Below are 23,043 nucleotides of genomic sequence, written 5' to 3'. Positions count from 1 at the left end.
GTGTAGACGAATCACTTGCACAATTGCATTTGAAGGAAGTTGATCACACCCTTCCCACCGAAGTCAGCTCTGGTTACCTTTTCTTACGTAAAACTTTTTTCCCTCAATAAAAATTATAGATTTGGAGTGTATGAGATTAAAAGGAATCAAATATAAAGATGCATCTCTTATTGGTATTGTCTTTATCATATTAAATAAATGTGGACTATCTGGTTAGATCATCATAAAATGCAACGGTGTAAATCCTTCTCTTTTTCTAATTAGAAATGTGGGAATTTCTAGATCTCTCGGTGACTTCTTTTACCACTATTATATTAAGATAATAGATAGATACACATGGAACACGGTACGACCGAGTGGATCGTGGACGACAATCACCAAACAGAGGTGAATAGTGGCGCCATTAACGTGGCCATGCATTAAGAGAAGGTACACGTGATAACCGGAAACCATTGCAACGAGTGCTGGCTACGGCGGCCAATGGCACATCTAATCCAATCCAATGTTACAATAATCACAATCCACATGTTCTACATACGCTGCTGATGCACCACGCATACATATACACTTGTGACGACGAACGAACGACGTGCGTGGCACCGCACGTGCGTGCTGGACACAGATGCACGACGACCAAACGCTAGCCGATGCGCCGCCTGAGCTCGCCGGCGTACGGCGTGTCGACGGAGCCGACCCAGAGCGCGCCGCCGCGCTCGGCCACCTCGCTCACGGACACGAAGCTGAACCCGTCCAGCGCCTCCGTCACGTTGCCCTCCGGGGACACCCTCACGGCCACTGTCGGCGCCGGGCCGGCCCCGCCGCCGCCCGTGGCGACGCCCTTGCTCAGAGCCACCCAGTACCCGCCGCGGCCGTCGGCGCGCACGTTGTCGGGGTACCCCGGCAGCTCCGCGAAGGTCTCCGACCGCCCCGCCCGCGGGCCCCGCACCCAGTACCGCCGCAGCTCGCACAGCGCCGTGTGCGCCACCACCACGTGGTCGCCGCCGGCGCCCACGGCCACGCCGTTCGGGTACGAGAGCCCCGCGCGGAGCACCTCCACGCGGCGCGCGCGGCGGTCGTACCGGAGCAGCCGCCCCGTCTCGTCGCCCAGGGCCACCACCAGCAGGTAGTCGCTGCATGAATATTGCAATGCGTGGTGCAAACAGGAGTAATTATTTCTCTCGCTGTGATGATAACTGTGAGATAGTGACGACTCGTAGAGTCGTACTATTCCACGAGGCTTTATCTAAGGTCCTGCAGGTCAAGTCTACATAATCGAAATGAAATTAATTGGGTTTGATGTGATCTGCTCTGATCCTGACATCCAATGGATGCTACAATACTAGTAAAATAGTAGTACTAGTTATATGGCCCCCCAAGAAACAAAAATCTAAACACGTTTTCTAAGAAAAAAAATTATAGACCCCAAGAAACAAAAATCTAAACACGTTTTCTAAGAAAAAAAATTATAGACCGTTCTAAAAAAACAAAATTCGAAATAAACTTTTGTTGGGGAAGTTGTAAACTAAAACAGAAGTCCGTTAATTTTACACTGATAGAGAATTGGCCTTTAGTCCCGGTTGGTAGGATGCAAATCTTCCGAAAATCCATCCAGGATAAACCAATCGAGACAAAAGGGGGGTCTTTTATCCCAGGTCACTCAACCGGGACTAAAACAGGTCACCATGCCAAGCGCTGCAAAAAAAATCCCGGTTGTCTATACAGCCTCGCGCGTAGCTTCCTTGCCATCCCACCTACACAGCACATCTAACTATATAGGGGATGCAATCCTTTTGTTTTAACTCGTGGGGGACCTTTTATCCCGGTTGGAAACACCAACCGGGATAAAAGACCCCCTTTTATCCCGGTTGGTATTACAAACCGGGATAAAAAGGTTCAAGGGATTTAGTCCTCTTTCAGCCATCCCGTTGGGACCCTTTTATCCCGGTTTGAAACACCAACCGGGATAAAAGACCCACTTTTATCCCGGTTGGTGTTTCAAACCGGGATAAAAGGCTCTCGACCCTTTTATCCTGGTTGGTGTTACCAACCGGGATAAAATGGGGGGGGTCTTTTATCCCGGTTGGTGTTTCAAACCGGGATAAAAGGCCTCTCAGGGTCTTTTTTTTTCCACTAGCCTTTGCAACCGGGATAAAAGGTCCCGTTTGGTGAGCCCCCACCAGTGACCGAGTTTTAGTCCCGGTTGGTGAACCTTTTATCCCGGGCCAACTTTAAACCGGGACAAAATGGGGCGCATGGAAGGTGAATTCTCTGTTATAAAATGTTCATAAAAGGTATAGTAATTAATTTTCACGGGAATAGGGAAACAAACATTATTTGCTTCGAACGATGTGACGTCCATATGCTTGGAGGTCACTTTAGTCCATTATTATCAAGGAAAAGTCGCTGCAGGACCGACGATCACGACACACAATAACACAATAGTTCTTTGCTATCTACAGTATGTGATTATATTTCTAGTTACTCCCTCCGTTTATTTTTATAAGCACGTTGCACGATCTCCCAAATTATATTTTGATCATTAATTTATCTTATATTATATTATTTAGGGTTATAAATTTATAATTATTGGAGAGTACATTTGATTACAAATTCAACCATTTCAAGTTTACATCATAAAAATAAAAAATTATTAGTTAAATTATTGGTCAAAAACTTGATATACGCGTATGGCTTATAAATATAAACAAAGGGAGGGAGTATCAGTTAGCGTGAAGTACTAGTAGTTCTTAATTCTAGAAAAGGGCATTTCTGATAGGAAAAAAACTTCACTGCAACTTTAGCATATATATACATTTTCCCCAAATGGACTGTCTCTTCCTTCAAGTGGGACCCATGGCTTAAATTCAGAACCTCCAGGCAGCTTGATTCGGAGGCAATATAGTGCTGTATATACGGGTGCTTTTCTTTAATAAAATATTAGCAAGACAAAACGAACTAATCGGTTTTCAAAAAAACGAACTAATCGAAAGTAGTATGGTATGTTGTCCAACTTTCATATGAAAATGGAAGGACTAAAATTAATCGAATAGTCACAATGTTTTTATATAAATATAAAAATCTAAATAAATTCGTCTAAGATAACAAAATTAATTCTAAAGAAAGGTCAAATATATTTACAAGTTCCTTTTAATTTGGAGTCAATTAACTTGATTACAAATAAAGTTATTATATCGTGTTCTTTCAAAAAAAATTAATATCATCTTTGAAAAATAGTCACAACTCACAACTAAGACACATAGGTCTTTCTTCGATTTTGAAAATCAAGTTAAAAACTAATGTGTGGATATATGCATGTACCTCCTACGGTATGTGGTGCTGCTGTCAGTAAAGTAGACGTCGCCGGTCCGCTGGTCGACGTCCAGCCCGTTGAGGAAGTTGAACGGCTCGCCGCCGGCCTCGGCCGCCACGACCTCCGCGAGCCCGCCGCGCGCCGGCACCCTGAGCAGCCCCAGGTACGCGTCGGCGACGTAGAGGTCGCCGGATTGCCGGTGGAACTGGAGGCCCAGCGGCCGCCCGCACACGCTCTCCGGCACCACCAGCTTCTTCTCCGGCGCGCACATCGCCACGTTCCTACATATATTGTACGCGTGCACGGGTTAACATCGATCGTGCCAAACGTTTGTGTTGTTGATCAATGTGTGCATAAACGTGCAACATGAAGATGAAACGCCCGCTCGCTCGCTTACTTGTGCTTGGAGTTGTAGGCGTACTCGGTCCATCCCCGGAGGCCGCCTTCCCAGCGGAGGACGCGGCCGTCGGAGACGCCGGAGTAGGGCCCGCCGCCGCGCCCGTCGAAGGCGAGGCTCTCCGGCCCGGACACCGGCTCCGGCAGCGTCATCACGACGAGCCCAGGGTCCATGGACTTGGTCTCGTACGACACCGCCGCCACCCCGGCCGCGGACAGCACCACGGGAGGTATTAGCAGGAGAGGAAGCAGCGCGAGGAAGGAAAGCGACGAAGAATGAGCGGCGACCGCCATTTTCAAGCTCGGCGTGGCCTTAGCTTCGTCTCTATCTCTTCGGCGCGCACGCAGCGTGTAGCTGCCGACTGTACCCAACCCAACTCGCGTTCACCACTGCTAGTAATTTCTAATCATGGATAGTTTCTCAGCACTGCACTGCGCGCAGCCAGCTCGGTCGGACGTTGCATTTTATAGGCGTTTGTCAGGCCGGGACGACTCGAACAGGACGCAGTGGCGCGCAGTGTTGTGCAGGCCGCAGCTACGCAGGATACGGTTGGCAGCTGATGGAATTTAATCACGGCGCGCGCATAATTGGAGGGCCCTTCGTTTTCAGCTTCTGCATTCCTACCTCCCCGAACGAAAGCTGAAGAAGTAAAGGCGCACCGGCGCAAATTTCTTTCAAACTTCACACAGGGGTTAGCAACATTTGACGACGACCATTATGTTCATCTTGTCCATCTGGCGTCGTCATCCTGCAACCTCCGACTGATACCGATCGGCTTCATCACTTTCAAGTCCCAGCTGAATCAACATTAACTGTTGTGTTCTGGCAGGAACAGGACATTTCTAGCATATAGATACTCGCAACTCGCAAACTAGAACTAGGTTCAGGCAAATATCTGTCGTCCCTTCTTTGGCTAGCTTTTACGTGGGGGTATTTGGATACAAGGTGCTAAACTTCAGCAGGGTCACATCAGATGTTTGGATGCTAATTAGGAGAAGTAAACATGAGCTAATTACAAAACTAACTGCACAGATGGAGTCTAATTCGTGAGACGAATCTATTAAGGCTAATTAATCCATCATTAGCAAATGGTTATTGTAGCACCACATTGTCAAATCATGGACTAATTAGGCTTAATAGATTCGTCTCACGAATTAGACTCCATCTGTGCAATTAGTTTTGTAATTAGACTATGTTTAATACTCTTAATTAGGATCCAAACATCCAATGTGGCAGGTGCTAAAGTTTAGCAGGGTGTTTCCAAACACCCACTAATTTCTTCGATGGTAGCTGGCAAATCCTTCTTTCGTACTACTTACATAAAAGATCGGAGTGGTACTCTACAAACCACGCAATTCAGCCAAAAACAATATATAAAGGTAATTTGAAATATTGTTTCTACCGTAGTTAGATGGACCTACATAACATCTTTTGTTAGATTGTCATGTTGTTGCTAAATTTATTTGGAGAAAAAAGGGTACAATTTTTGCATGGTCTTACTCTTACACCATCTGAATTTGTACAGTATTTGATATTGTAAGACCATAAGAAAATACAAAGGGTGAAGAATATAATGAAGAAGAGCAAATACAGATGGTGCTATAAGAAGATTTTGCAAAAGACTTGAACCGCTCTTTTGCCTGTGTCCTTTTGAAACACGATGGTGCTACTCCTTTTGAAACCACGAGGCTATTTCTGCGAGCAGAGATGTCGGTTCAGCTGTGAGACATCGAATTGAATTTAGATTTTTGTTAGCTAGCCGTTATACATCATAATCTCTATCGATTGTCGTCGATAGAAGAACCAAATAAAATCTTGACAACAACGCGCTGGATTATCGGACATACTAATAAGTTTGGTCCCGAAACTCGAAATGCTACAGCTACAGGTCATGTGACAATCTATGGCTTATAGAAAAAAAATCTGTTTTAGAACCTCCAAAGCATAGATACCGCTCTATTTTGATTTTCAACCTGTAACTTTATAACTTTACTTTACACTCTCAATCATCCCTTGTCTCCAAATCAGCACGGGTAGCAATTTCCATGGCATGATGGCTTAACTTCCACGAAGCGTGACATTCGGACAAGATGTGATCAAACTTTGAAATCTAAATTGTCAGTGACTTATAAAACAATGCAAAGTCAAGACTCTGTATTTCTGATTGGAGAGAGTATGTTGTTTTGGATAATGGATGACAGAGTACGCAAATTGCAATGGCATCAGAAACAGCGTGACGCTAAAAGCAGAGGAAAATAAAAAAAATGTATTTTTCATCCCTAAGTATTTTGAAAGCATGGCATTCATCCCTTATGTTTTAATTAGTGCAAATTAATCCCTTAGCTAATTATATCGATGCAGTAATCATCCCACCTTGACTTGACAAAGGTTTATTGCCACCTAATGGTGGTTTAAGCCATGTAATCTAACTAATCATTGCTTGACGATATAATATGCTTAATCGAAAATATAAAGCCCACAAAATTTTTTCAAGAAATCTCTACATTGGTTACCTCTAAAATCTTTTTTGAAAAATTGACGGAATGGATTCACACCGAAGTGTTATAGTGATTGACTCAACGTAAGACGTGGCTAAGCAGTGCTCAGTAAGATGATTACATGGTTTAAACCATTACTATATGGTACTAAACCATGGTTAAACTAAGGTAGGGATGATTAAGGGGTTGATTTGCACCAAATGAAATGTGAGGGATGTATATCATATTTTTTTCAATACGGACGGAAAATACATTGTTTTCCTAAAACATAATGCATGCATTTCTTGGGAAAAACAATGAATGCGCTCTTTTTTCTTTGGTGTCTTTTCTAGGGTTCAATGAAGGTGGGGAGGGGATGAAAAAGGAAGAGCGAAATAAAAAAATGCACACGCTCTTGGAAAAACAATGAATGCGCCTTTTTCATGGTGTCTTTTTTAATGAAGGTTGGGACACGATAGAATATGGCCTCACCCTAGTAGTTTTTTATTCTCTAAAAAATATTTTTTATTTTTCTAATGACAAATATAATCAACCTCGATACCATGTAATGCCAAAACCACTCTAGTATGAGGAGGTCATATAATCTGATTTAGTTTAGTTTACTATTCTGCACTTTGTTCTTAACTTTAATGGTATAGTTTCTTTTACAAACATTTTTTAATGATATAAGTTGACCCTAATTCTCCGCACTACTACTGTGAATAATGTGAGCCCATCTATTTTTAGTCCTGTCGGATTTAGTGACCGGCAATCCACTAGCTGGTTACCCAGGTGGTAGATTTATTGGCGGGGGAGATCGTAAGACCAAGAACTTGAATGGTAACACAGGGGCGCATGGTTTAGATAAGTTCGGACCTCCGAAGAGTAATAACCTACGTCCTGTACTCTGATGGATTGTATTGCTGATCGCAGGTGCAAAGAGTTAACGTGAGGTGGGATGAGTTGAGTTACTCTCGGGGGGTGTCCCTGGCCGCCTTATATAGGCTGACAATCTAGAGTTACAAGTCGGATAGAATCTAATCCTAGTCGGCTGTTACATGGAAAGCAATTTAAGTCAGTTTACGACAAGTATCCCATGATATCCGAGCAGAATCCGTTCGCCCGGCCTTCGGACTTGTGCTCCACATATCTTCATGCCTTGCCCCGCACGCCATGGTCAGGTGGGGCCTACTTGTCAGGCCGGCCAGTATCCTGATCGGTGGGGACCCGTGGGTACCCTTATCCCTCAAGCCCCCAAGCAATGTGGAGTCGAATAGGAACCTGACGGATGCACAACGAAGCTTGTAATGTACTCGATTGAAGTTGCAGATTCGTCATAGTGACAGAGAGGCTGCGCAGTGCTCAAAAAAGGAAGAAAAATTGAAGCTTCCATAGGCATATGACCAACTTCTAGACATGCCAGGCTCTTTGGCTGTGGGGTTGGTTTTGCCAAAAGCGACTATAGTAGGATTTTACTTTCAATATTTTAGCTCATGTTCTAAGTTCATTAACCAATCTACATTAGCAACTTATGCTAAACAAACATAGTTTCCAAACAATTTAAAGAACAAGCAATAAGGTTCACATCATCATTATGTTCCATCTTTACTCAGTGTAGCATAGTGATCAAGCAGTCCCAAACTGTGAGAGACAGACGAATCGATTCGAATTTCTTAACCATGCATGGCGAACCTAATCTCACGACATCCGCGCACCACAGAGGGTCGCTTCTTGTGTCGGCCGTCCCCATCAATTCCCAGGCGCGTGTGAGGTCCAAACTTCCCTTGGCATGCAATGCTCCACAGTCCCGACCTCTTGCCGTACTGTGACCGCACTTGCACCCACATGATGCACCATGGGAACCTCGTTCCAGGGACAGCAGGGGTATAAGCCACGCTCTAGTTCAATCAGGTACTAGGCTTCCCAATCCCGTACTAGGTATGAGATTAGTACTTTCAAACACTTGATCACGAACACCAACACTTTCCGACCTTAATCAAATTCATGTAGACAGACGGGACAATCCACCGACCACCAAAAATAGTTCACAAGGTCCTGCCCCGTCCACCGTCCTTATAGTGGTGACAAAGGAGAACAAGCAACTAATATAACTCGCGAGTGACAGGGAATCACTCTACTTTTATCGAGTCCTGTTAAGCACTGCAACTACTTGGAATATCGTACTAGTGTTCAGATCAGGGGAACTAAGTCATGCATCTATGGTTTCAGACAACTCCTGTAACGTAAATGCACAGTCATACAAATGAAGGCATGCGCAAGTTTAGAAAGACTAGGTTATGCTCCGGGGCTTGCCTTCGAGCGGGGTGGAAGCGAACAGGTCTTCGACGCTCTCGGCTTCAGCTCCTGCAGGTGGCAGCTCGACTACAACTCCGTCTTCTGGCACCGGGTGCAGCTCGTACGTGCCGTCAGCGAGGTTTAGCTCTACACGGAATGCAAATGCAGGGGTAAAACACCTAGACGGTTATTTCAACAACACTTGCAAGATGTAGCCTAAAAAATGTAGCAAAACTACAGGAAAGGTGTGAAATCCCATTTTATTGGATTCTACTCAGAAAGAGGATTCCAACCCAAGTGATTTCACATTTTTCTGAGTTTTCCTCGATTTAAGATGAATTTCCCAAGCTTCTGTTGATTTAGAACAAGAATAAAGAGTCAGATTGGAAAAAACTTACGATCTGACCCTTAGATCTAAGGAATAACTGTACCGAAGTCCTCACACTTAACACAGAGAAATTCTCAAAATTTTACACAGATACCCTTGGCCAAAAGAAAAAGATACAGCCGAGCCCTCGGACGAGGCGGACAAGGGTCAGGCAAAACAGATACGGGTCGGGCGAAACGGATAAGGGTCGGGTGAAACGGACAAGGGTCGGGCGAAATGGACAAGGGTCTGCAGCTTACCTTTGGGCAAACTGATTAAGTCTTGGGGTCGGGGAGAAGCAAGCTCTGGCGGAATGACTAAAGGCACTAAGTTTCTGGCGGCAGCGAGGTCTGGCGGTGCTCCGGCGGCCGCGGTGCTTCTTGAGGGCAACAAGCACGCTCTAGCACAGCGTGAAGGAAGGCGAAACGGCTGGCGGGGTGTTGGGCGGAAGGGGAGCTCCACAGAAAGCTCAGGCGGCGACACTTGCGCGTGAAGCAGAGAAGTGTGCGGCGGCGAGTGCGCTAAAGAAGAACAAGCAAGCAAGGTGGCAAGGCAGTGGTGGCAAAGGGAACTCCGGTAAGAAGCTTCGATACCCCCTTTTGTAGCTGCGCGGAAGAGAAAGAGCTCGAGTAGCGCGAGGATAAGATCGAGAGAGAATGGAGTGCTCTGCCGCGGCGGCGATTGGTCAGCGTCGCCATTGGCCGGCGAAGCGGAGCTCCGAACGGAAGAACTGGCAAGGTCGAGTGCGTGCCTAGTCGTGTCAAGCGCTGGATTGGTTGTGGCGACTCGGTATCGGCGGACAGGAGGAAGAGGGAGGCACTGCAGGCGAGGCGACAGGGCGAGCGATGCGACGCTAGCAAGCACGAGACTAGCGGCTTTGTCGGGGCACGCTACTGGCGAGGTGGGGGAAAGGAGTTGTCACTGCCGGCGCAATAGTTGGCGAAGGTGGTATCGTCGCGGGGCGCGCGCATGGGCAGCGAGACTGAGGTACGGCAAAAAAGCCGAAAGGTGTTGGGGCACGGCCGGGGATCCTGGTGAGGAGATGCGCGCGGGAGGCGAGGCGGACTGGCGCGGCAGCGGCCAATCTTCGGTCGCAGCAGTGGCAGGGCGCCTGGCGCGGCCGGCGAGATCTCGGGCAAGACGGGACGGGACGGAAAAGTTGGCAGGGCGCTCCAGCACGTGATTGGGGAGGAGGCGCGCTGATCCATCATGTCACGGCCGGCGGCTGGGCGAGGCGGCGCTTGTCGGTGGGGTTATGCCACGCGGCGAAGGAGCTCTGAGACAGGGCGCACGCGCTCTGGAGCGCTTGGCCCGAGAGATCCGCGGAATCCCTTTTCTAGGTCCATCTTCCAGCCTCTTGATCTCCCGATTTCCAAACTACACCACTTTGACTCCCTTAACAAGAGTTGTAGAAAACCAGCCAGTGTCCCACTGAACAAAGTTGTAGCAGCAGCTTTGTTCTCCAACTTCTACCAAAGGATTCTGGGTGTTCAGCTCATCTTTCCAAGGATAAACCCTCCCTAAGGTGCTAGGTTGGGCTGAAAACCAGACTAAGTCGGTATAGTTCAAGAAAAGCTGAGTCAACCGAATTAGGGAACTTGTTTTAAGATTAAGCTTGGCTGATTTAAATCTAGGTCATTACAGCCTACCCCCCTTAAAAAGAATCTCGTCCCGAGATTCGGGTGTAAGGACAACCAGTGAGTGTGTGCGGGTCTTACCTCCTTGGCTGAAAAGAAAAAACCTCTGAACTGCTTATTCAGATATTCCTCTGTTTCCCAGGTTGCTTCATCTTTCGTGTGGTTACTCCATAGAATTTTGTACATTTTCACAACTTGTCGTTGGGTGTACCTCTCCTTACGGTCAAGGACTTTGGCCGGGTATTCGGCATAGGTCAGGTCGGGTTCGATTTGAAGTTGCTCTTGTTCCAAGATCTCAGTCGGGACTTGGACACATTTCTTCAGTTGGGAGAGATGGAAGACGTCATGAATGGCTGAGAGCTGTTCGGGAAGTTGGATCCAGTAGGCAACGGGTCTGCAGATTTCCACAATCTCATAAGGGCCAATGTAACGGGGAGCCAATTTCCCTTTACTCCAAACCGTTGCACTCCTTTGGTCAGGGAGACTTGAAGGTATACATGATCACCAATATCAAACTATAAGGGTCTCCTCCTCTTGTCGGAGTAGCTTTGCTGTCGAGATTGGGCTGCCTTGAGATTTGCCTGAATTACCTTAACTTGCTCTTCAGCTTCTACTACTAGGTCAGGGTCGTAGGTTTGTCTTTCTCCCACTTGTGACCAATTTAATGGTGTCTGACACCTTCGACCATATAAGGCTTCAAATGGTGCCATCTTCAAGCTAGCCTGGTAGCTGTTGTTGTAAGAGAACTCTGCCAACGATAAGCACTTATCCCAATTCTTGTCATAATGGATGACACAAGCTCGTAGCATATCTTCTAAGATTTGATTCACTCTCTCTGTCTAGTCATCTGTTTGAGGGTGATATGTTGAGCTACGGATTAGCTTGGTGCCAAGTGAAGCTTGTAACTATTCCCAAAAATGTGCTACAAACTAGACACCTCGATCAGATATGATCGTCCTTGGTACACCGTGCAGGAAAACAATGCGGTCGAGATACAACTCGGCATACTTCTTGGCTGTGTAGGTGGTGTGAATAGGAAGAAAGTGTGCAGACTTGGTGCGGCGGTCCACTATAATCCAAATGGAATCATGCCGCTGAGATGTAGGGGGCAATCCAACAATGAAATCCATGCTAATGTTTTCCCATTTCTATGACGGAATAGGTAGCAGTTGCAAGGTACCTGCTACCTTCAAATGGCTTGCCTTGACACGTTGACACATGTCACACTCCGAGACATAGCGTGCAATTTCTAATTTCCTTCCACTCCACCAAAAAGTTTGACGAAGGTCATGATACATCTTATTGCTGCCAGGATGAATTGAGAACTTGGAGAGATGTGCTTCATCCAATATTTGCTTCTTAAAGTCAGGGTTAGATTGGACAACAAGTCAGTTCTCATAGTACACTCCCATTTTCATCCTGCCAAAAATGCTTGTACCCTTCATCCTTCTGTGCCATTTTCCTCTTAATTAGCTTTAATTCCTCATCTTCTAACTGTGCTGACCCAATTTGGTCTTCCAAAGCAGATTCAAGAGAGACATGACTGAGGGTGCCATGGGAAATAATTTCCAAATTAAGTTTTTCCATCTCATGACATAGAGTTTTGGCGAAGTTGGTTGCCGACAAGCAATTGCAATGAGTCTTGCGGCTGAGAGCATCTGCTACTACGTTGGCTTTGCTGGGGTGATAATGCATTTCCAAATCATAATCCTTGATCAGCTCTAACCATCTTCTTTGGCGCATGTTGAGGTCGGCTTGGGTAAAAATGTACTTGAGGCTCTTGTGATCAGTGTAGATGTTGCAGTGAGTGCCCATAAGATAGTGTCTCCATATTTTTAGGGCGTGAATCACTGCTGCTAGCTCAAGATCATGGGTTAGGTAGTTCAGCTCATGAGGCCGTAACACGCCTAAGGCATAGGCAATGACTCGGTTGTCTTGCATAAGAACACATCCAAGTCCAGTGCCAGAGGCGTCACAGTACACGTCAAACGGTTTAGTAGTGTCGGGTTGAGCTAAAACTAGGGTAGAAGTTAGGAGTTTTCTCAGGGTGTGAAAGGCTTCTTCATATTTATCACTCCAGGTAAAATTGGTCCTTTCTTTAACAGTTCAGTCATAGGCTTGGCTATTTTTGAGAAATCCAGGATGAAACGCCGATAATAGCCTGCTAGCCCAAGAAAACTTCGGAGAGATCGTGTACCTTGCGGCTTCTAGTCCATGACATCCTGTACCTTGCGGGGGTCAACTGCTATGCCATTCCGAGAGATCGTGTGTCCCAAGAATTTAACACTCTCTAACCAGAACTCACACTTGGAGAACTTAGCATATAGCTGATGATCCCTCAAACACTGAAGAACCACATGAAGATGCTCGGCATGTTCTACTTCATTCTTCGAGTACACCAAGATATCATCGATGAATACCACGACGAACTTATCAAGTTCAGGCATAAACACCGAATTCATGAGGTACATGAAGTAAGCGGGTGCATTGGTGAGTCCAAAAGACATAACCAGGTACTCATAGAGTCCATATCTTGTGAAGAAGGCAGTCTTGGGAATGTTGCATGGTCGGATCTTTATTTGATGGTAACCAGAGCGAAGATCAATCTTTGAAAATACTCTGGCTCCAGTTAACTGGTCAAATAGGACATCAATGCGGGGAAGAGGATACTTGTTCTTGATAGTCACCGCATTGAGGGGTCGGTAGTCCACACACATGCGTAGACTCTCATCCTTCTTCACAAACAGGGCTGGGCAACCCCATGGTGAAGTACTGGGTCAGATAAAACTCTTTTCTAGCAGGTCATTCAATTGGGTTTTTAACTCAGCCAGCTCGGCGGGTGGCATCCGATAAGGCGTTTTTGATATCGGGGCGGTGCCTGGATGTAGTTCAATGGCAAACTCAATATCCCTATCCAGCGGCATGCCGGGCAGGTCATCCGGAAATACATCGAGGTACTCACGGACTACAGGGATGTCCTCCGGCTGGGTCTCAACTGCGGGGTACGCACAAGAATTTACATCTTCTTGTTGAGGCAATTGGACAATACAGCGGCCTTGGTGAGGTGAGTTAATATGGACAACTCGTGTTGGGATGTCTAGCATAACTTGGTGTCTAGTCATCCAATCCATACCTAGGATGATATCAATCCCCTCTAGATCGAGCATAACGAGATTCTCCTCAAAGAGGGTTTGGCCTAGCTAGATAGGCACATTGACATTCATCTTATCTGACGTGATTACCCCACCCGGGGTGGATATCCTAAAAGACCCTTTTGTTTGGCACTCCTTTAACCCATATTTGTCACTAGTTCTTCTTCCAATAAAACTATGTGATGCTCCTGAGTCAAACAAAATCAAAGCTGAGCGACTGTGGACAAGAAAGGTACCCGTCATTACTGGTGCTCCTTCGGGAAGCTCTGCTGCGTTGGTGAAGTTCAGCCGACCCTGGCGAACCTGCATCTTGGGCTTCTTCCCCTTATTGAGCATCGCATTGCTCTGACCTGGGCGCTGGTTCTAGTTTTTGGGGCAGTCCTTGGCGAAATGCCCCACGTTGCCGCAGGTGAAGCAGCGGTTACCATTTGCAGGGCGCGGCGACGGTAGGATCGGCCGCGGTGCCTGCAGTTGGAAGCGAAGTGCTGCCGACGGTGGGGGTCGGGCAACCTATCTTCCCGGCTGCTGTGGTCGGCTGGGCGCCTGTGGGGGAGCCATCTTGTACCTATGTGCAGGTGGGCTGGGCGTCGGCATTGGAGCCTTCCTCTTCCTCTCGGCTGCAAGAGTCTTCATGCAATCCTCCTGTGAGATGGCCAAGTTGACCAACTCATTGTATGTATTCACCCTTATCGGGTTCAATCTCTCTCTGAGCTCCAGGCTCAATCCTCTGTGGAACCTGTCCCGCTTCTTCTCATCTGTGTCCGCATGGTAGCCGTTATAACGACATAGATCGTTGAAAGCCTGTGCATAGTGCAGGACATCACAGCTTCCCTGGGTAAGAGCCAGGAACTCGTTGAGCTTTCGCTCCAGGAGGCCTTCAGGGATGTGATGGCCCCTGAACGCCGTCTTGAACTCTTCCCAGCTGACGACGTGGTCGGCCGGCTGCATGGTGTGGTAGTGATCCCACCATAGGAGGGCAGAACCACGCAGTTGCTGCGCAGCGAACCGATCCTTGTTCTCCTTCGGGCAATGGGCGATGAGGAGGTAGAACTTGGACTCGATGGCACGAATCCAGGCATCGGCGTCGAGCAGGTCTTGTGTCTTTTGGAATAGAGGGGGCTGCGTTCCCAAGAAGTCCTCATAGTGAGCAACATGAGGTTGCTGATGAGCCCTTCCTCCCTGGGGCTGCTGCTGCTGCCCTTGGGCAACGTGTCTCAGCAGCTCAGTTTGAGCAGTCAAGATGGCCTCTAGCGAAGGCGGAGGCGGAGGCGGTGTAGGTACCTGCCTCTGCTCAGTGCTACTGGGCGAGGCGGTGCTCGTCGGTGGGGTTATGCCACGCGGCGGAGGGGCTCTGAGACAGGGCGCACGCACTCTGGCGCGCTTGGCCCGAGAGATCCGCGGAATCCCTTTTCTGGGTCCATCTTCCAGCCTCTTGATCTCCCGATTTCCAAACTACACCACTTTGACTCCCTTAACAAGAGTTGTAGAACACCAGCCAGTGTCCCACTGAACAAAGTTGTAGCAGGGGCTTTGTTCTCCAACTTCTACCAAAGGATTCTGGGTGTTCAGCTCGTCTTTCCAAGGATAAACCCTCCCTAAGGCGCTAGGTTGGGCTGAAAACCAGACTAAGTCGGTATGGCTCAAGAAAAGCTGAGTCAACCGGATTAGGGAACTTGTCTTAAGATTAAGCTCGGCTGATTTAAATCTAGGTCATTACACGCGCACGGCATTTGCTGCCGTTTTCTTCCTCCCCGCGACCGACCGCAACCAAATCATCCCCGGACGTGCTAGCGCCCGGACATCCGATAATTTTTTTTTATCAGATGCTCCGTCGCAACATTGAAAAATAACTATTGAAACATCAAAAATCAACACTTGCAACATGAAAACAGATGAAACATTTGGAACATACAGTTACAACGTATGTGTGAAAATATATGCAACATCCAGATAGAACACTTGTAACTTGCAACCTGAAAACACTTGATGCAATGAAAGATTGAAACAGATGAAACATTTTAGAACATATTGTTGCAACATATTTGTTGAACATATGTAATATCCAGATCAAACGCTTGCAACAATACTTCTGGGAACAAATGAAACATTTTAAACAAAACTCTTGCAACATGCCTCTAAAACACTTGCAATATATGCACCATGTGCAACATCTCTTGATATACTTTTACAACATCCATATGATTCAATTGCAACACACCTCTGGAACGTCTGAAACAATTGAAACATACAATTGCAACATAGGGGGAGAGAGAGAGCCTGGCGCGGGGAACGACGGATCTGCGGCAAGTGGATCTTGGTCGTGCTCCATGGATCTCGCTGATGTGGGGGAGAGGGTCGCCGGATCTACGGGCATTGGAGGCTCCTGGTGGGGAGGACACCGGTGTGTGTGTGTTGGGGAGGGCGCCGGGGTGGCTGAGGGCGCTGCCGCCAGCCAGGGAAGGAGGGCCGCGGGGTTCGGCGATGAGGACAGCCCCGCCGCCGCCGAGGCGAGCGGCGGCTTGTCACAGAGGTAGCTGCTGAGCGTGAGCTCGCGGTTGGGGAAGGGGGGCTCGGGCGGGGCGGACCCAGGCACCCCGGCGCTGGCGTCCTTGGATCCAACGGAGTCGCCGAACATTGTCGTCAGATCCGAGCCGGATTCCGTGGTGGCTGTTTCCTCGGCCGGTGGGGAAGGAGGAGGAAGGAGGGGGGAGGGGAGCGGGGTCGCGGGCGCTAGGCTAGGATGACTTTGGCACGCCGCAGCGCAGGCAGAAGAGAAGACGCGCGGCTGCATGCGGGAATGGAAAAAAAACAGTGGGAATGGATAATGCCGACCAAGATAGCCAGATATTTTTGTTGACCAGCGTCCGACGCCTCACGAGCCAAAGAACCCTCTAACCTTCTTCTCTTTACACCAAAGGGACGTCAAGTCGGCATCACCCTTCATCGCGCAACGTGCTCACAGGCACTATGGATGCTTTCCTTCGGCCCACCGCCCACAAAAACCAATACGGCCCATTCCAAGCAAGAGAAAACAACACGAGAGTTGCCCGTTCTCTCGCCTCCGGCCGCTAGCCTCGATTCCCGCCGCTCGCCGCCGGGAATCCGATCCTGCGCTGCATTCCCGCGCGGATGCCGGCGTGAAGTTCCCCGAGGAAGCACCCTCTCCCGTCCTTCTTCCAATTCGTCACCTCTGTGTTCTCCCTTGTGCGGCAGCGTCGCGGTCTCCGGTGTGGAGGTCTGTCGTCTGCGTCGACGGCGGCGGCTTCGACAGCTGCCGGTTCGGCTGGCCATAGGAGCAAGGGAGACCGCTTCTGGTAAACCCGTTCCACTAGCATAGCAGGAAGTGCGGCTACAGGCCAGCACACTGCCTTGTAGAGATGGGTGACACCAGTAGCTTCACAAAGCCGATGTTCGAATTCGAAGTATCAGGCTAGGAGAAGACAATGCTGTCACTAAATCCTGATTTGAGATTGTAAATTGATGTCGATTTGAGATTGTAAAAATAAAAAGCTTGTGCGGCGGCACGGCCGCACCCGCACGCGCGCTGCCCTCCATCGCCATGGTGCTCTCGACGTGTCGGACTGCCCGTTCTGCCCCGGCGCCGAGGAAGACATCGACCACCTCTTCGCCGGGTGCCCTCGCCTCCAGCAGTTCTAGGCGCATCTCCTCCCCGGGCGCTCGCCACCGAAGTCCGCTAGGGAGGCGGCAGAGTCTGTGGCCAGCGTGCTCTCCCTGCACGGAGCCACGATAGGGCACACCACTGCCCTGGCCGCACTTTGGATCGTCTAGAAAAGCAGAAACCGCAAGGTGTTCGAAATACGACACGCTGAACGCCCGCGCCATGTTCGCCCTCCTGCAGGACCACCCCAACCTCTAGGTGTGCAGAGCCCTCCGACGAATGGTGCCGAGCTCCGCTCCCCTGGTCCCCTTCCTGTGCTGCCTCCTTTTGTACTGCTGACTTGTTTTCGGGAATGGAATTTGATTCAGGTGGGCCGTTGGCCCCCGTTGCTTTCTCGAAAAAAAAAATCTGACGCTGTTTTGTTGGGTCATGCTGTAGTTGTGGGCAGTCGTGGCGTGGAGGCAGTGATGGCGGCTCGTGAGGGCGTGCGATCCGGAATGGACGGAGATTTTGCACCGGATGTCCCTCGCATATTGGAACTACTGCAGACGATCTCGTTCCCCACCGATCTCCCCCAGCGCCCGCCGCTCTCCACGCGCTCGGCCCGTGCGCCGCCCTCCACGCTCCCCTGCCCAGCTGCAGCTCGAGTCCGGCTGGTGCGGCAGCACCCTCCCTTCCCACGACTTCTCTGTTCTCTCCCTCGGCCTCGGTCTTCCTTTCCTAGCGGCGACGACAGGGCGAGTTGCGCTGCCCGTTGTTCATCGACCGACGGGCGCTTCGCCGGCGACGAACATCCGACAGGGGTATGCCTGCCTATTCCCTTCCCTTCCCATCCTGCTGCGCGAAATCAAACACCCAAACCCCTAACGTATGGTATTTGTATTCGGATCTGACCATGATTTTGATGGAAGGTGTGGCGTGACCAGGTGCGGTGAATCTTAGGAGGAACCATTCGCCATGTCGACGGCGCTCAAGGCCTTCCTGAACAGCCCGGTCGGCCCCAAGACCACCCACTTCTGGGGTCCCGTCGCAAACTGGGGTTTCGTCCTTGCGGTACGCCACAGTCATTTGTCATACTTTGAACATGCCGTGTTTGTGCGTTGTAGGCTTGTAGCTGCAATGCTGGTGTAACATCATGTAATTTCTCAGTGTGCATCAGAGTATTGCTTTTAGTGTTGCGGTAGTTTATCCAAACTAAGGAATTCTAAGGAATGGTTGTATCCACTTCATAAAATTTAATGATAAATGTCGGTAATTTCCTGTTTGGTAGTCAGATGTCATTGCGATAGCCTGAAACTGCTCATTTTGATACCATCTGCCTTGTAGAGTGTGTGGTTTTGATAGCTTAGATCCACAGTGATTATCATATTTGCATGAGACAACAATGTTGCTGTTACTTGAGAGTTGGATTTCAAACAGTTCTACAACTTCTTAAACAAAGATGCTTTCTTAACAGAGCAATATTGTCTGATCACAAGATGCACAAGGCCAAATATATTAGGTCATTGCTAAACTGGTGCCTGGATTGAATCAGTGAGGCATGAGATCTTCTCTTTATAACTAGAGCAATATCCAACAGAAATACATAATTCTTGATAATGGTTTAGTTTGTTTCTGATATTGTTTCACGGTTGCTACTTGCTGGGAACAAAATGGAGTCCTTTTATTCAGAGAACACATTATATTGGAAAATGACGTGTTCCACTGCAAATACACCTAGTACTTATTCCATTGGGTACTATACTTTGTTTTGCTTCTATGCGCTAGTGACTTCTCTAGGGAAGTTCACCTTATCACTGTCACTAACATAATGTTGCTAAGGACCTTTTCAGCTAGTGGTAATCATTTTGCACCAATGGAGTTAGAATCGTCATACTGAACTGTACAATGGCTTGTCAGTTATCTCTGTAGCATTCAGGTACCACTTTATGGATAGGACATGAGCAGTCTTGTGACTGTGCCCATTCTAGATGGAACAGAACTACACTGACATTGGCCAATACTGATAATTTGTCAGAATGATCTTGAGAGTTTTCTTTACTCAATAAAATACAGTGTTTGCCTGCTGGTTTGCATCCGTTTAGACATAAGTAGTAACTGTGCACACACAATGAATGCAGTGACCAAACAGATGCTTTAGATTTCATTTTTCCTGTCGATGATCTGTGAATCCTCTAACTCTCCAAGGACACTACTTGGTGAAATATAAATCAATTGGCCATATGCTCATTTTATTAGAAAAACTTTGCATGGTGTAGCTTGAAGGAAGTACACGGAGACATAGTTCAAGTACTTGCGTGGAAGAAATAAAATGCTGTTTGGAGTTATCTTACTTAATATGAGATAGAAGTATTGAACAAATCCTGGACACTGTTGTTGCTTGATCCTTAGTCTTTTAGGCCTAACTAGTAACTCTGTGGGTGCATATGGGGCAAAATAATTTCTTTTAAGTAGTGTTTTCGGAAGGAAAATGATGACGGGAGCACTCTAATAGAAGTTATGTAATTTTTTGTTACACGACAGTACTCAGTACTAGATAAATTTGCTTGCAATAATTTTATGGTAGAGAGCTGACAATGTCTTGCAAATGAGCCTGTCTTTGAATCGTACCCATACCTTAAGTTTCTTGTCATGTAAAGTTCTGCATCTATCAAATATTCAAATGTTTATCTTGAATACCCTGTCTGAGTGCAATGGTGGTTTTACCTGTTTGTTTACACACCCATCATCCAATGCTCTAATGAGCTATATTTGTTCCAGGGTTTGGTTGACATGAACAAACCTCCTGAAATGGTATCTGGCAATATGACAGCAGGTAGATGAAGATAAAATGCATTTTAATTGCTGCAGTCATCTATCTATTCGATGAATACTGATGAAACAGTTCCATTTGGTGCAGCCATGTGCGTGTACTCAGGACTCTTTATGAGGTTCGCATGGATGGTACAGCCGCGGAACTACTTGCTTCTGGCATGCCATGCATCCAATGAATCAGTCCAGCTGTACCAGTTATCTCGGTGGGCTAGAGCCCAGGGGTAAGCTTACTGCAGCACTGAATTCTTTTTTCCCCCTTCAGGCATCCGTGTTGCGCAATATCATGTTTACTGAACATGCCTATATAATGATGGATCCTTACGTTCCTTGGGCCATACTGGCCAAATAACTTTATGCAACTCAAATGGCAAAGCTGAAGTTAACACAAAATCGCTACTTCCATTTGACAGGTATCTGGAGAAGAAAGAACCAGAGCCTCAACAGTGAAAGAGTGTATAAACTGCATTTACCTTCCCAATAAGAATAGCTACTGCCGCTACAGTTTTGAATGCTCAATCTAGTACACAAATACCAGAAAACCAATTCTACGCCATATGTAGTGTTACAAGTGTTTTCCCTCTTTTGGTGGCGCTCCTGTCTCGGAATCCAACTTCGTTGACGATCGTGCTCATGTCTCATTTTTCTTTTTGATCTGATGGCTGTAAAACACACATCACATGGTTTGGAAAAAAATGATGATCCCAATCTCTGTGCCCTCCACAGCTGTTTGACAATCGCTCTTCCCTGCAGCCTAGAACACATACACATGTGGTCTGCCCCAAAAGCGCTCCATAGTCTCCATAATCATGACAGGTTTATGTCCATCATGCATTTCTGGTAGGAAAAGCCACAAGCCCAAACCTCCATTTCCCCCAAATTCATCTGGTGGTGGAGATGGGGCGACCCCAAAGGCTGCTCTCTCGCTCGATTGGGCGCCCTGTCCATCTCGGCCTGTGCGGCGGCCACTCATCACCTCCACCGTCTCTCGCGAAAGGGACCGGACCGGCGAAAGGGACGGCGGCGCCCGGCGTGACCTCTCGGCGGCGGGCGTCATGGGGTGGTGGCGCGATTGGTTGCCAGCCGAACGGATTCGCGTGTGGTGTGGTGCCCCCAGCCCAAGTTGCGCGCCGCTGCCCGCTGCCGTGCGGTGTCGGCGTTTGGTGGTGGGCTAGCTGTAGATAGATAGATCCTGTGCGGCTTCGCCCCCACATGGACGTCGCTGTCGCTTGCAAAGCTGCAGGGAGGCAGGCAACTGGGAGTTGGGAGGTGACAGTTGAGGCACCGGCTGTTCCTGCTCGCTCGTTCGTCCGAGCATGTTTCTCTCTGGCCCCAGCTGTTGTTCATCGTACCTGTCGACGTAGGCTCTTTGCGCCAGTGTACTCGGTGGTTACGCGGGATTTAATTTTTGAGCTATGTTCTTGGCTTCTGGTTTGCATGGCGTGGTACTGTACTCTGGAAAGGGAGCGACAAATAATGGGCGTTTCAAATGTTTATTTTTAGACTCAAGCACTTTCGATTTTGATATGCCTATATGATCAGTAATGTCCAATCTCATTTTAACCTCACCTACCCTAAGGCACCGTGCCGTTAAGCTCTCTATAAAGCTTCCACGTAGGAAAGAGAAGCGAGGAGAGAGAAAGTGCTGCTGCTAGAGCTGGCAAGGGTCACTAGCACGCGTCCTCGTGCTAAGCGGACCCCATCAGGTGCTCAGCTCCATCTTCTCCCTCCTTTGTCGTCTCTCCGCCAGGACCTCGCATTCTGGCCACCTTCGTGGGGAGTGGTTGTCGGCGTTTTATACCTGGCAACCTACCGAGAGGTATTCCGAGATAGTAGATTGGTTGACGGGGGATCGTCGGACCTGGAACTCGAAGGTAAAAGTGAGGATAAGACACGGATTTATATAGGTTCGGACCGCTAGAGTAGCATAATACCCTACGTCCTATTTGGAGTGTTGTATATTGCGCCCTGCGCTTGGATATTGTTTGGTGTTGAGGATTTGGTCCTCTGTTATGGTTCTATGAGGTCTTGGCTTACCGATCTAGGGACCCCTGCCCTCCTTTATATACTCCAGTGGGTAGGATTACTATGCGGTTACAAGGAGGAGTCCTAGCAGGATGGTGCAGGGTGGTGTCGGTGGCCGGTGCACTTGTGGAGGCGAGGAGGTGCAGGGCGGGGCCGCCGGGTCACCGGTGTAGGGTGAGCTGCAAGTGCCAGCGTAGCATGCTCGACTCGGGATGGCGGCGGAAGTGAGGAGGGCATGCTGGCCGGCAGAACTTTTTGGCGCAAGCAGGGAGGGACACCGGTGTAATGGACTTGGCGTCCAGCACGACAATGGAGGAGGAGAGCAGAAGAGAGTGGACAAGGAAGACTCTAGATAAATAAAACATGCAGACCCTACAGAATAATTGTTATAGTAAAACTGTTGGCCTTGTAGCCTATAATACTTATTGTATCCTACGTGGACATTGCTATAGGGAGCGGTTGACTATAACCATTGCTACGTGGACATGTAGCCTATAATACTTGTGGAAGATGTATAAGAGATGTAACTATAAAGCCCATAAAAACCTATTATAGCATAGCCTAGCACAAGAACCATACACATGACTATTGAAAGCCCATTTGATGATGACCCTTTTTTCAAAAGGTTGGACCAATATTTTTTCAAAAAATTGAACCAACATTTCTTCGGAAAAGTTGAGCCAACATCTCTTTAGAAAAAAGTTGAATCGAACATTTTTTGAAAAAAGTTGCACCAACATTCTTTTAAAAAAGGTTGAATCCAACTTCTTCTCCGGCTTCAGTGGCAAGTGGCGGCCGACGAGGGTGGTGGCGCGCCGGCCCGCCGCGGCGGCGCCAGGCAGCGGCACACAGGTGCGCGGCGCGCGCGGCGGCGGTGGTGACAGGGGAGGGAGGGGAGGGTGGCGGCGCAGGTAGGGGAGGGAGCTAGGGTTTAGGTTTGATGTAGGAGTGAC

At 48.2% G+C, this 23,043-nt stretch overlaps 2 protein-coding genes across 4 annotated transcripts; one reads left to right on the top strand and one right to left on the bottom strand.

Moving 5' to 3' along the window:
• Nucleotides 1–384: 384 nt before the first annotated feature.
• Nucleotides 385–4,251, bottom strand: LOC117842264 (protein STRICTOSIDINE SYNTHASE-LIKE 10). The gene is made up of 3 exons (XM_034722653.2): nucleotides 3,708–4,251; nucleotides 3,319–3,591; nucleotides 385–1,130 (listed from the first exon to the last, which is right to left on the bottom strand). The coding sequence occupies exons 1-3, from the start codon at nucleotides 3,998–4,000 to the stop codon at nucleotides 641–643; spliced, it is 1,056 nt and encodes a 351-aa protein (XP_034578544.1). The 5' UTR covers nucleotides 4,001–4,251; the 3' UTR covers nucleotides 385–640.
• A 13,469-nt stretch (nucleotides 4,252–17,720) lies between these two features.
• Nucleotides 17,721–20,773, top strand: LOC117842352 (mitochondrial pyruvate carrier 1). Of its 3 annotated transcripts, none has more exons than XM_034722768.2 (5): nucleotides 17,738–18,057; nucleotides 18,181–18,307; nucleotides 20,015–20,069; nucleotides 20,154–20,289; nucleotides 20,479–20,773. In XM_034722768.2, exons 2-5 carry the CDS (start codon nucleotides 18,212–18,214, stop codon nucleotides 20,513–20,515), a joined length of 324 nt encoding a protein of 107 aa, XP_034578659.1. In that variant the 5' UTR covers nucleotides 17,738–18,057; nucleotides 18,181–18,211; the 3' UTR covers nucleotides 20,516–20,773. The 3 variants fall into 3 exon arrangements, with proteins under 3 accessions (XP_072148308.1, XP_034578659.1, XP_034578658.1); XM_034722767.2 differs by having other exon boundaries at nucleotides 17,742–18,057; nucleotides 18,166–18,307; XM_072292207.1 differs by lacking the exon at nucleotides 20,479–20,773 and having other exon boundaries at nucleotides 17,721–18,057; nucleotides 18,166–18,307; nucleotides 20,154–20,293.
• Nucleotides 20,774–23,043: the final 2,270 nt, after the last annotated feature.

The sequence above is a fragment of the Setaria viridis genome, chromosome 2 (assembly GCF_005286985.2).
Source record: "Setaria viridis chromosome 2, Setaria_viridis_v4.0, whole genome shotgun sequence".
In the NCBI taxonomy this organism is placed as follows: domain Eukaryota; kingdom Viridiplantae; phylum Streptophyta; class Magnoliopsida; order Poales; family Poaceae; genus Setaria; species Setaria viridis.
The sequence above is the reverse complement of the archived record's forward strand: the minus strand, read 5'-3'. Positions and strand labels throughout refer to the sequence as shown.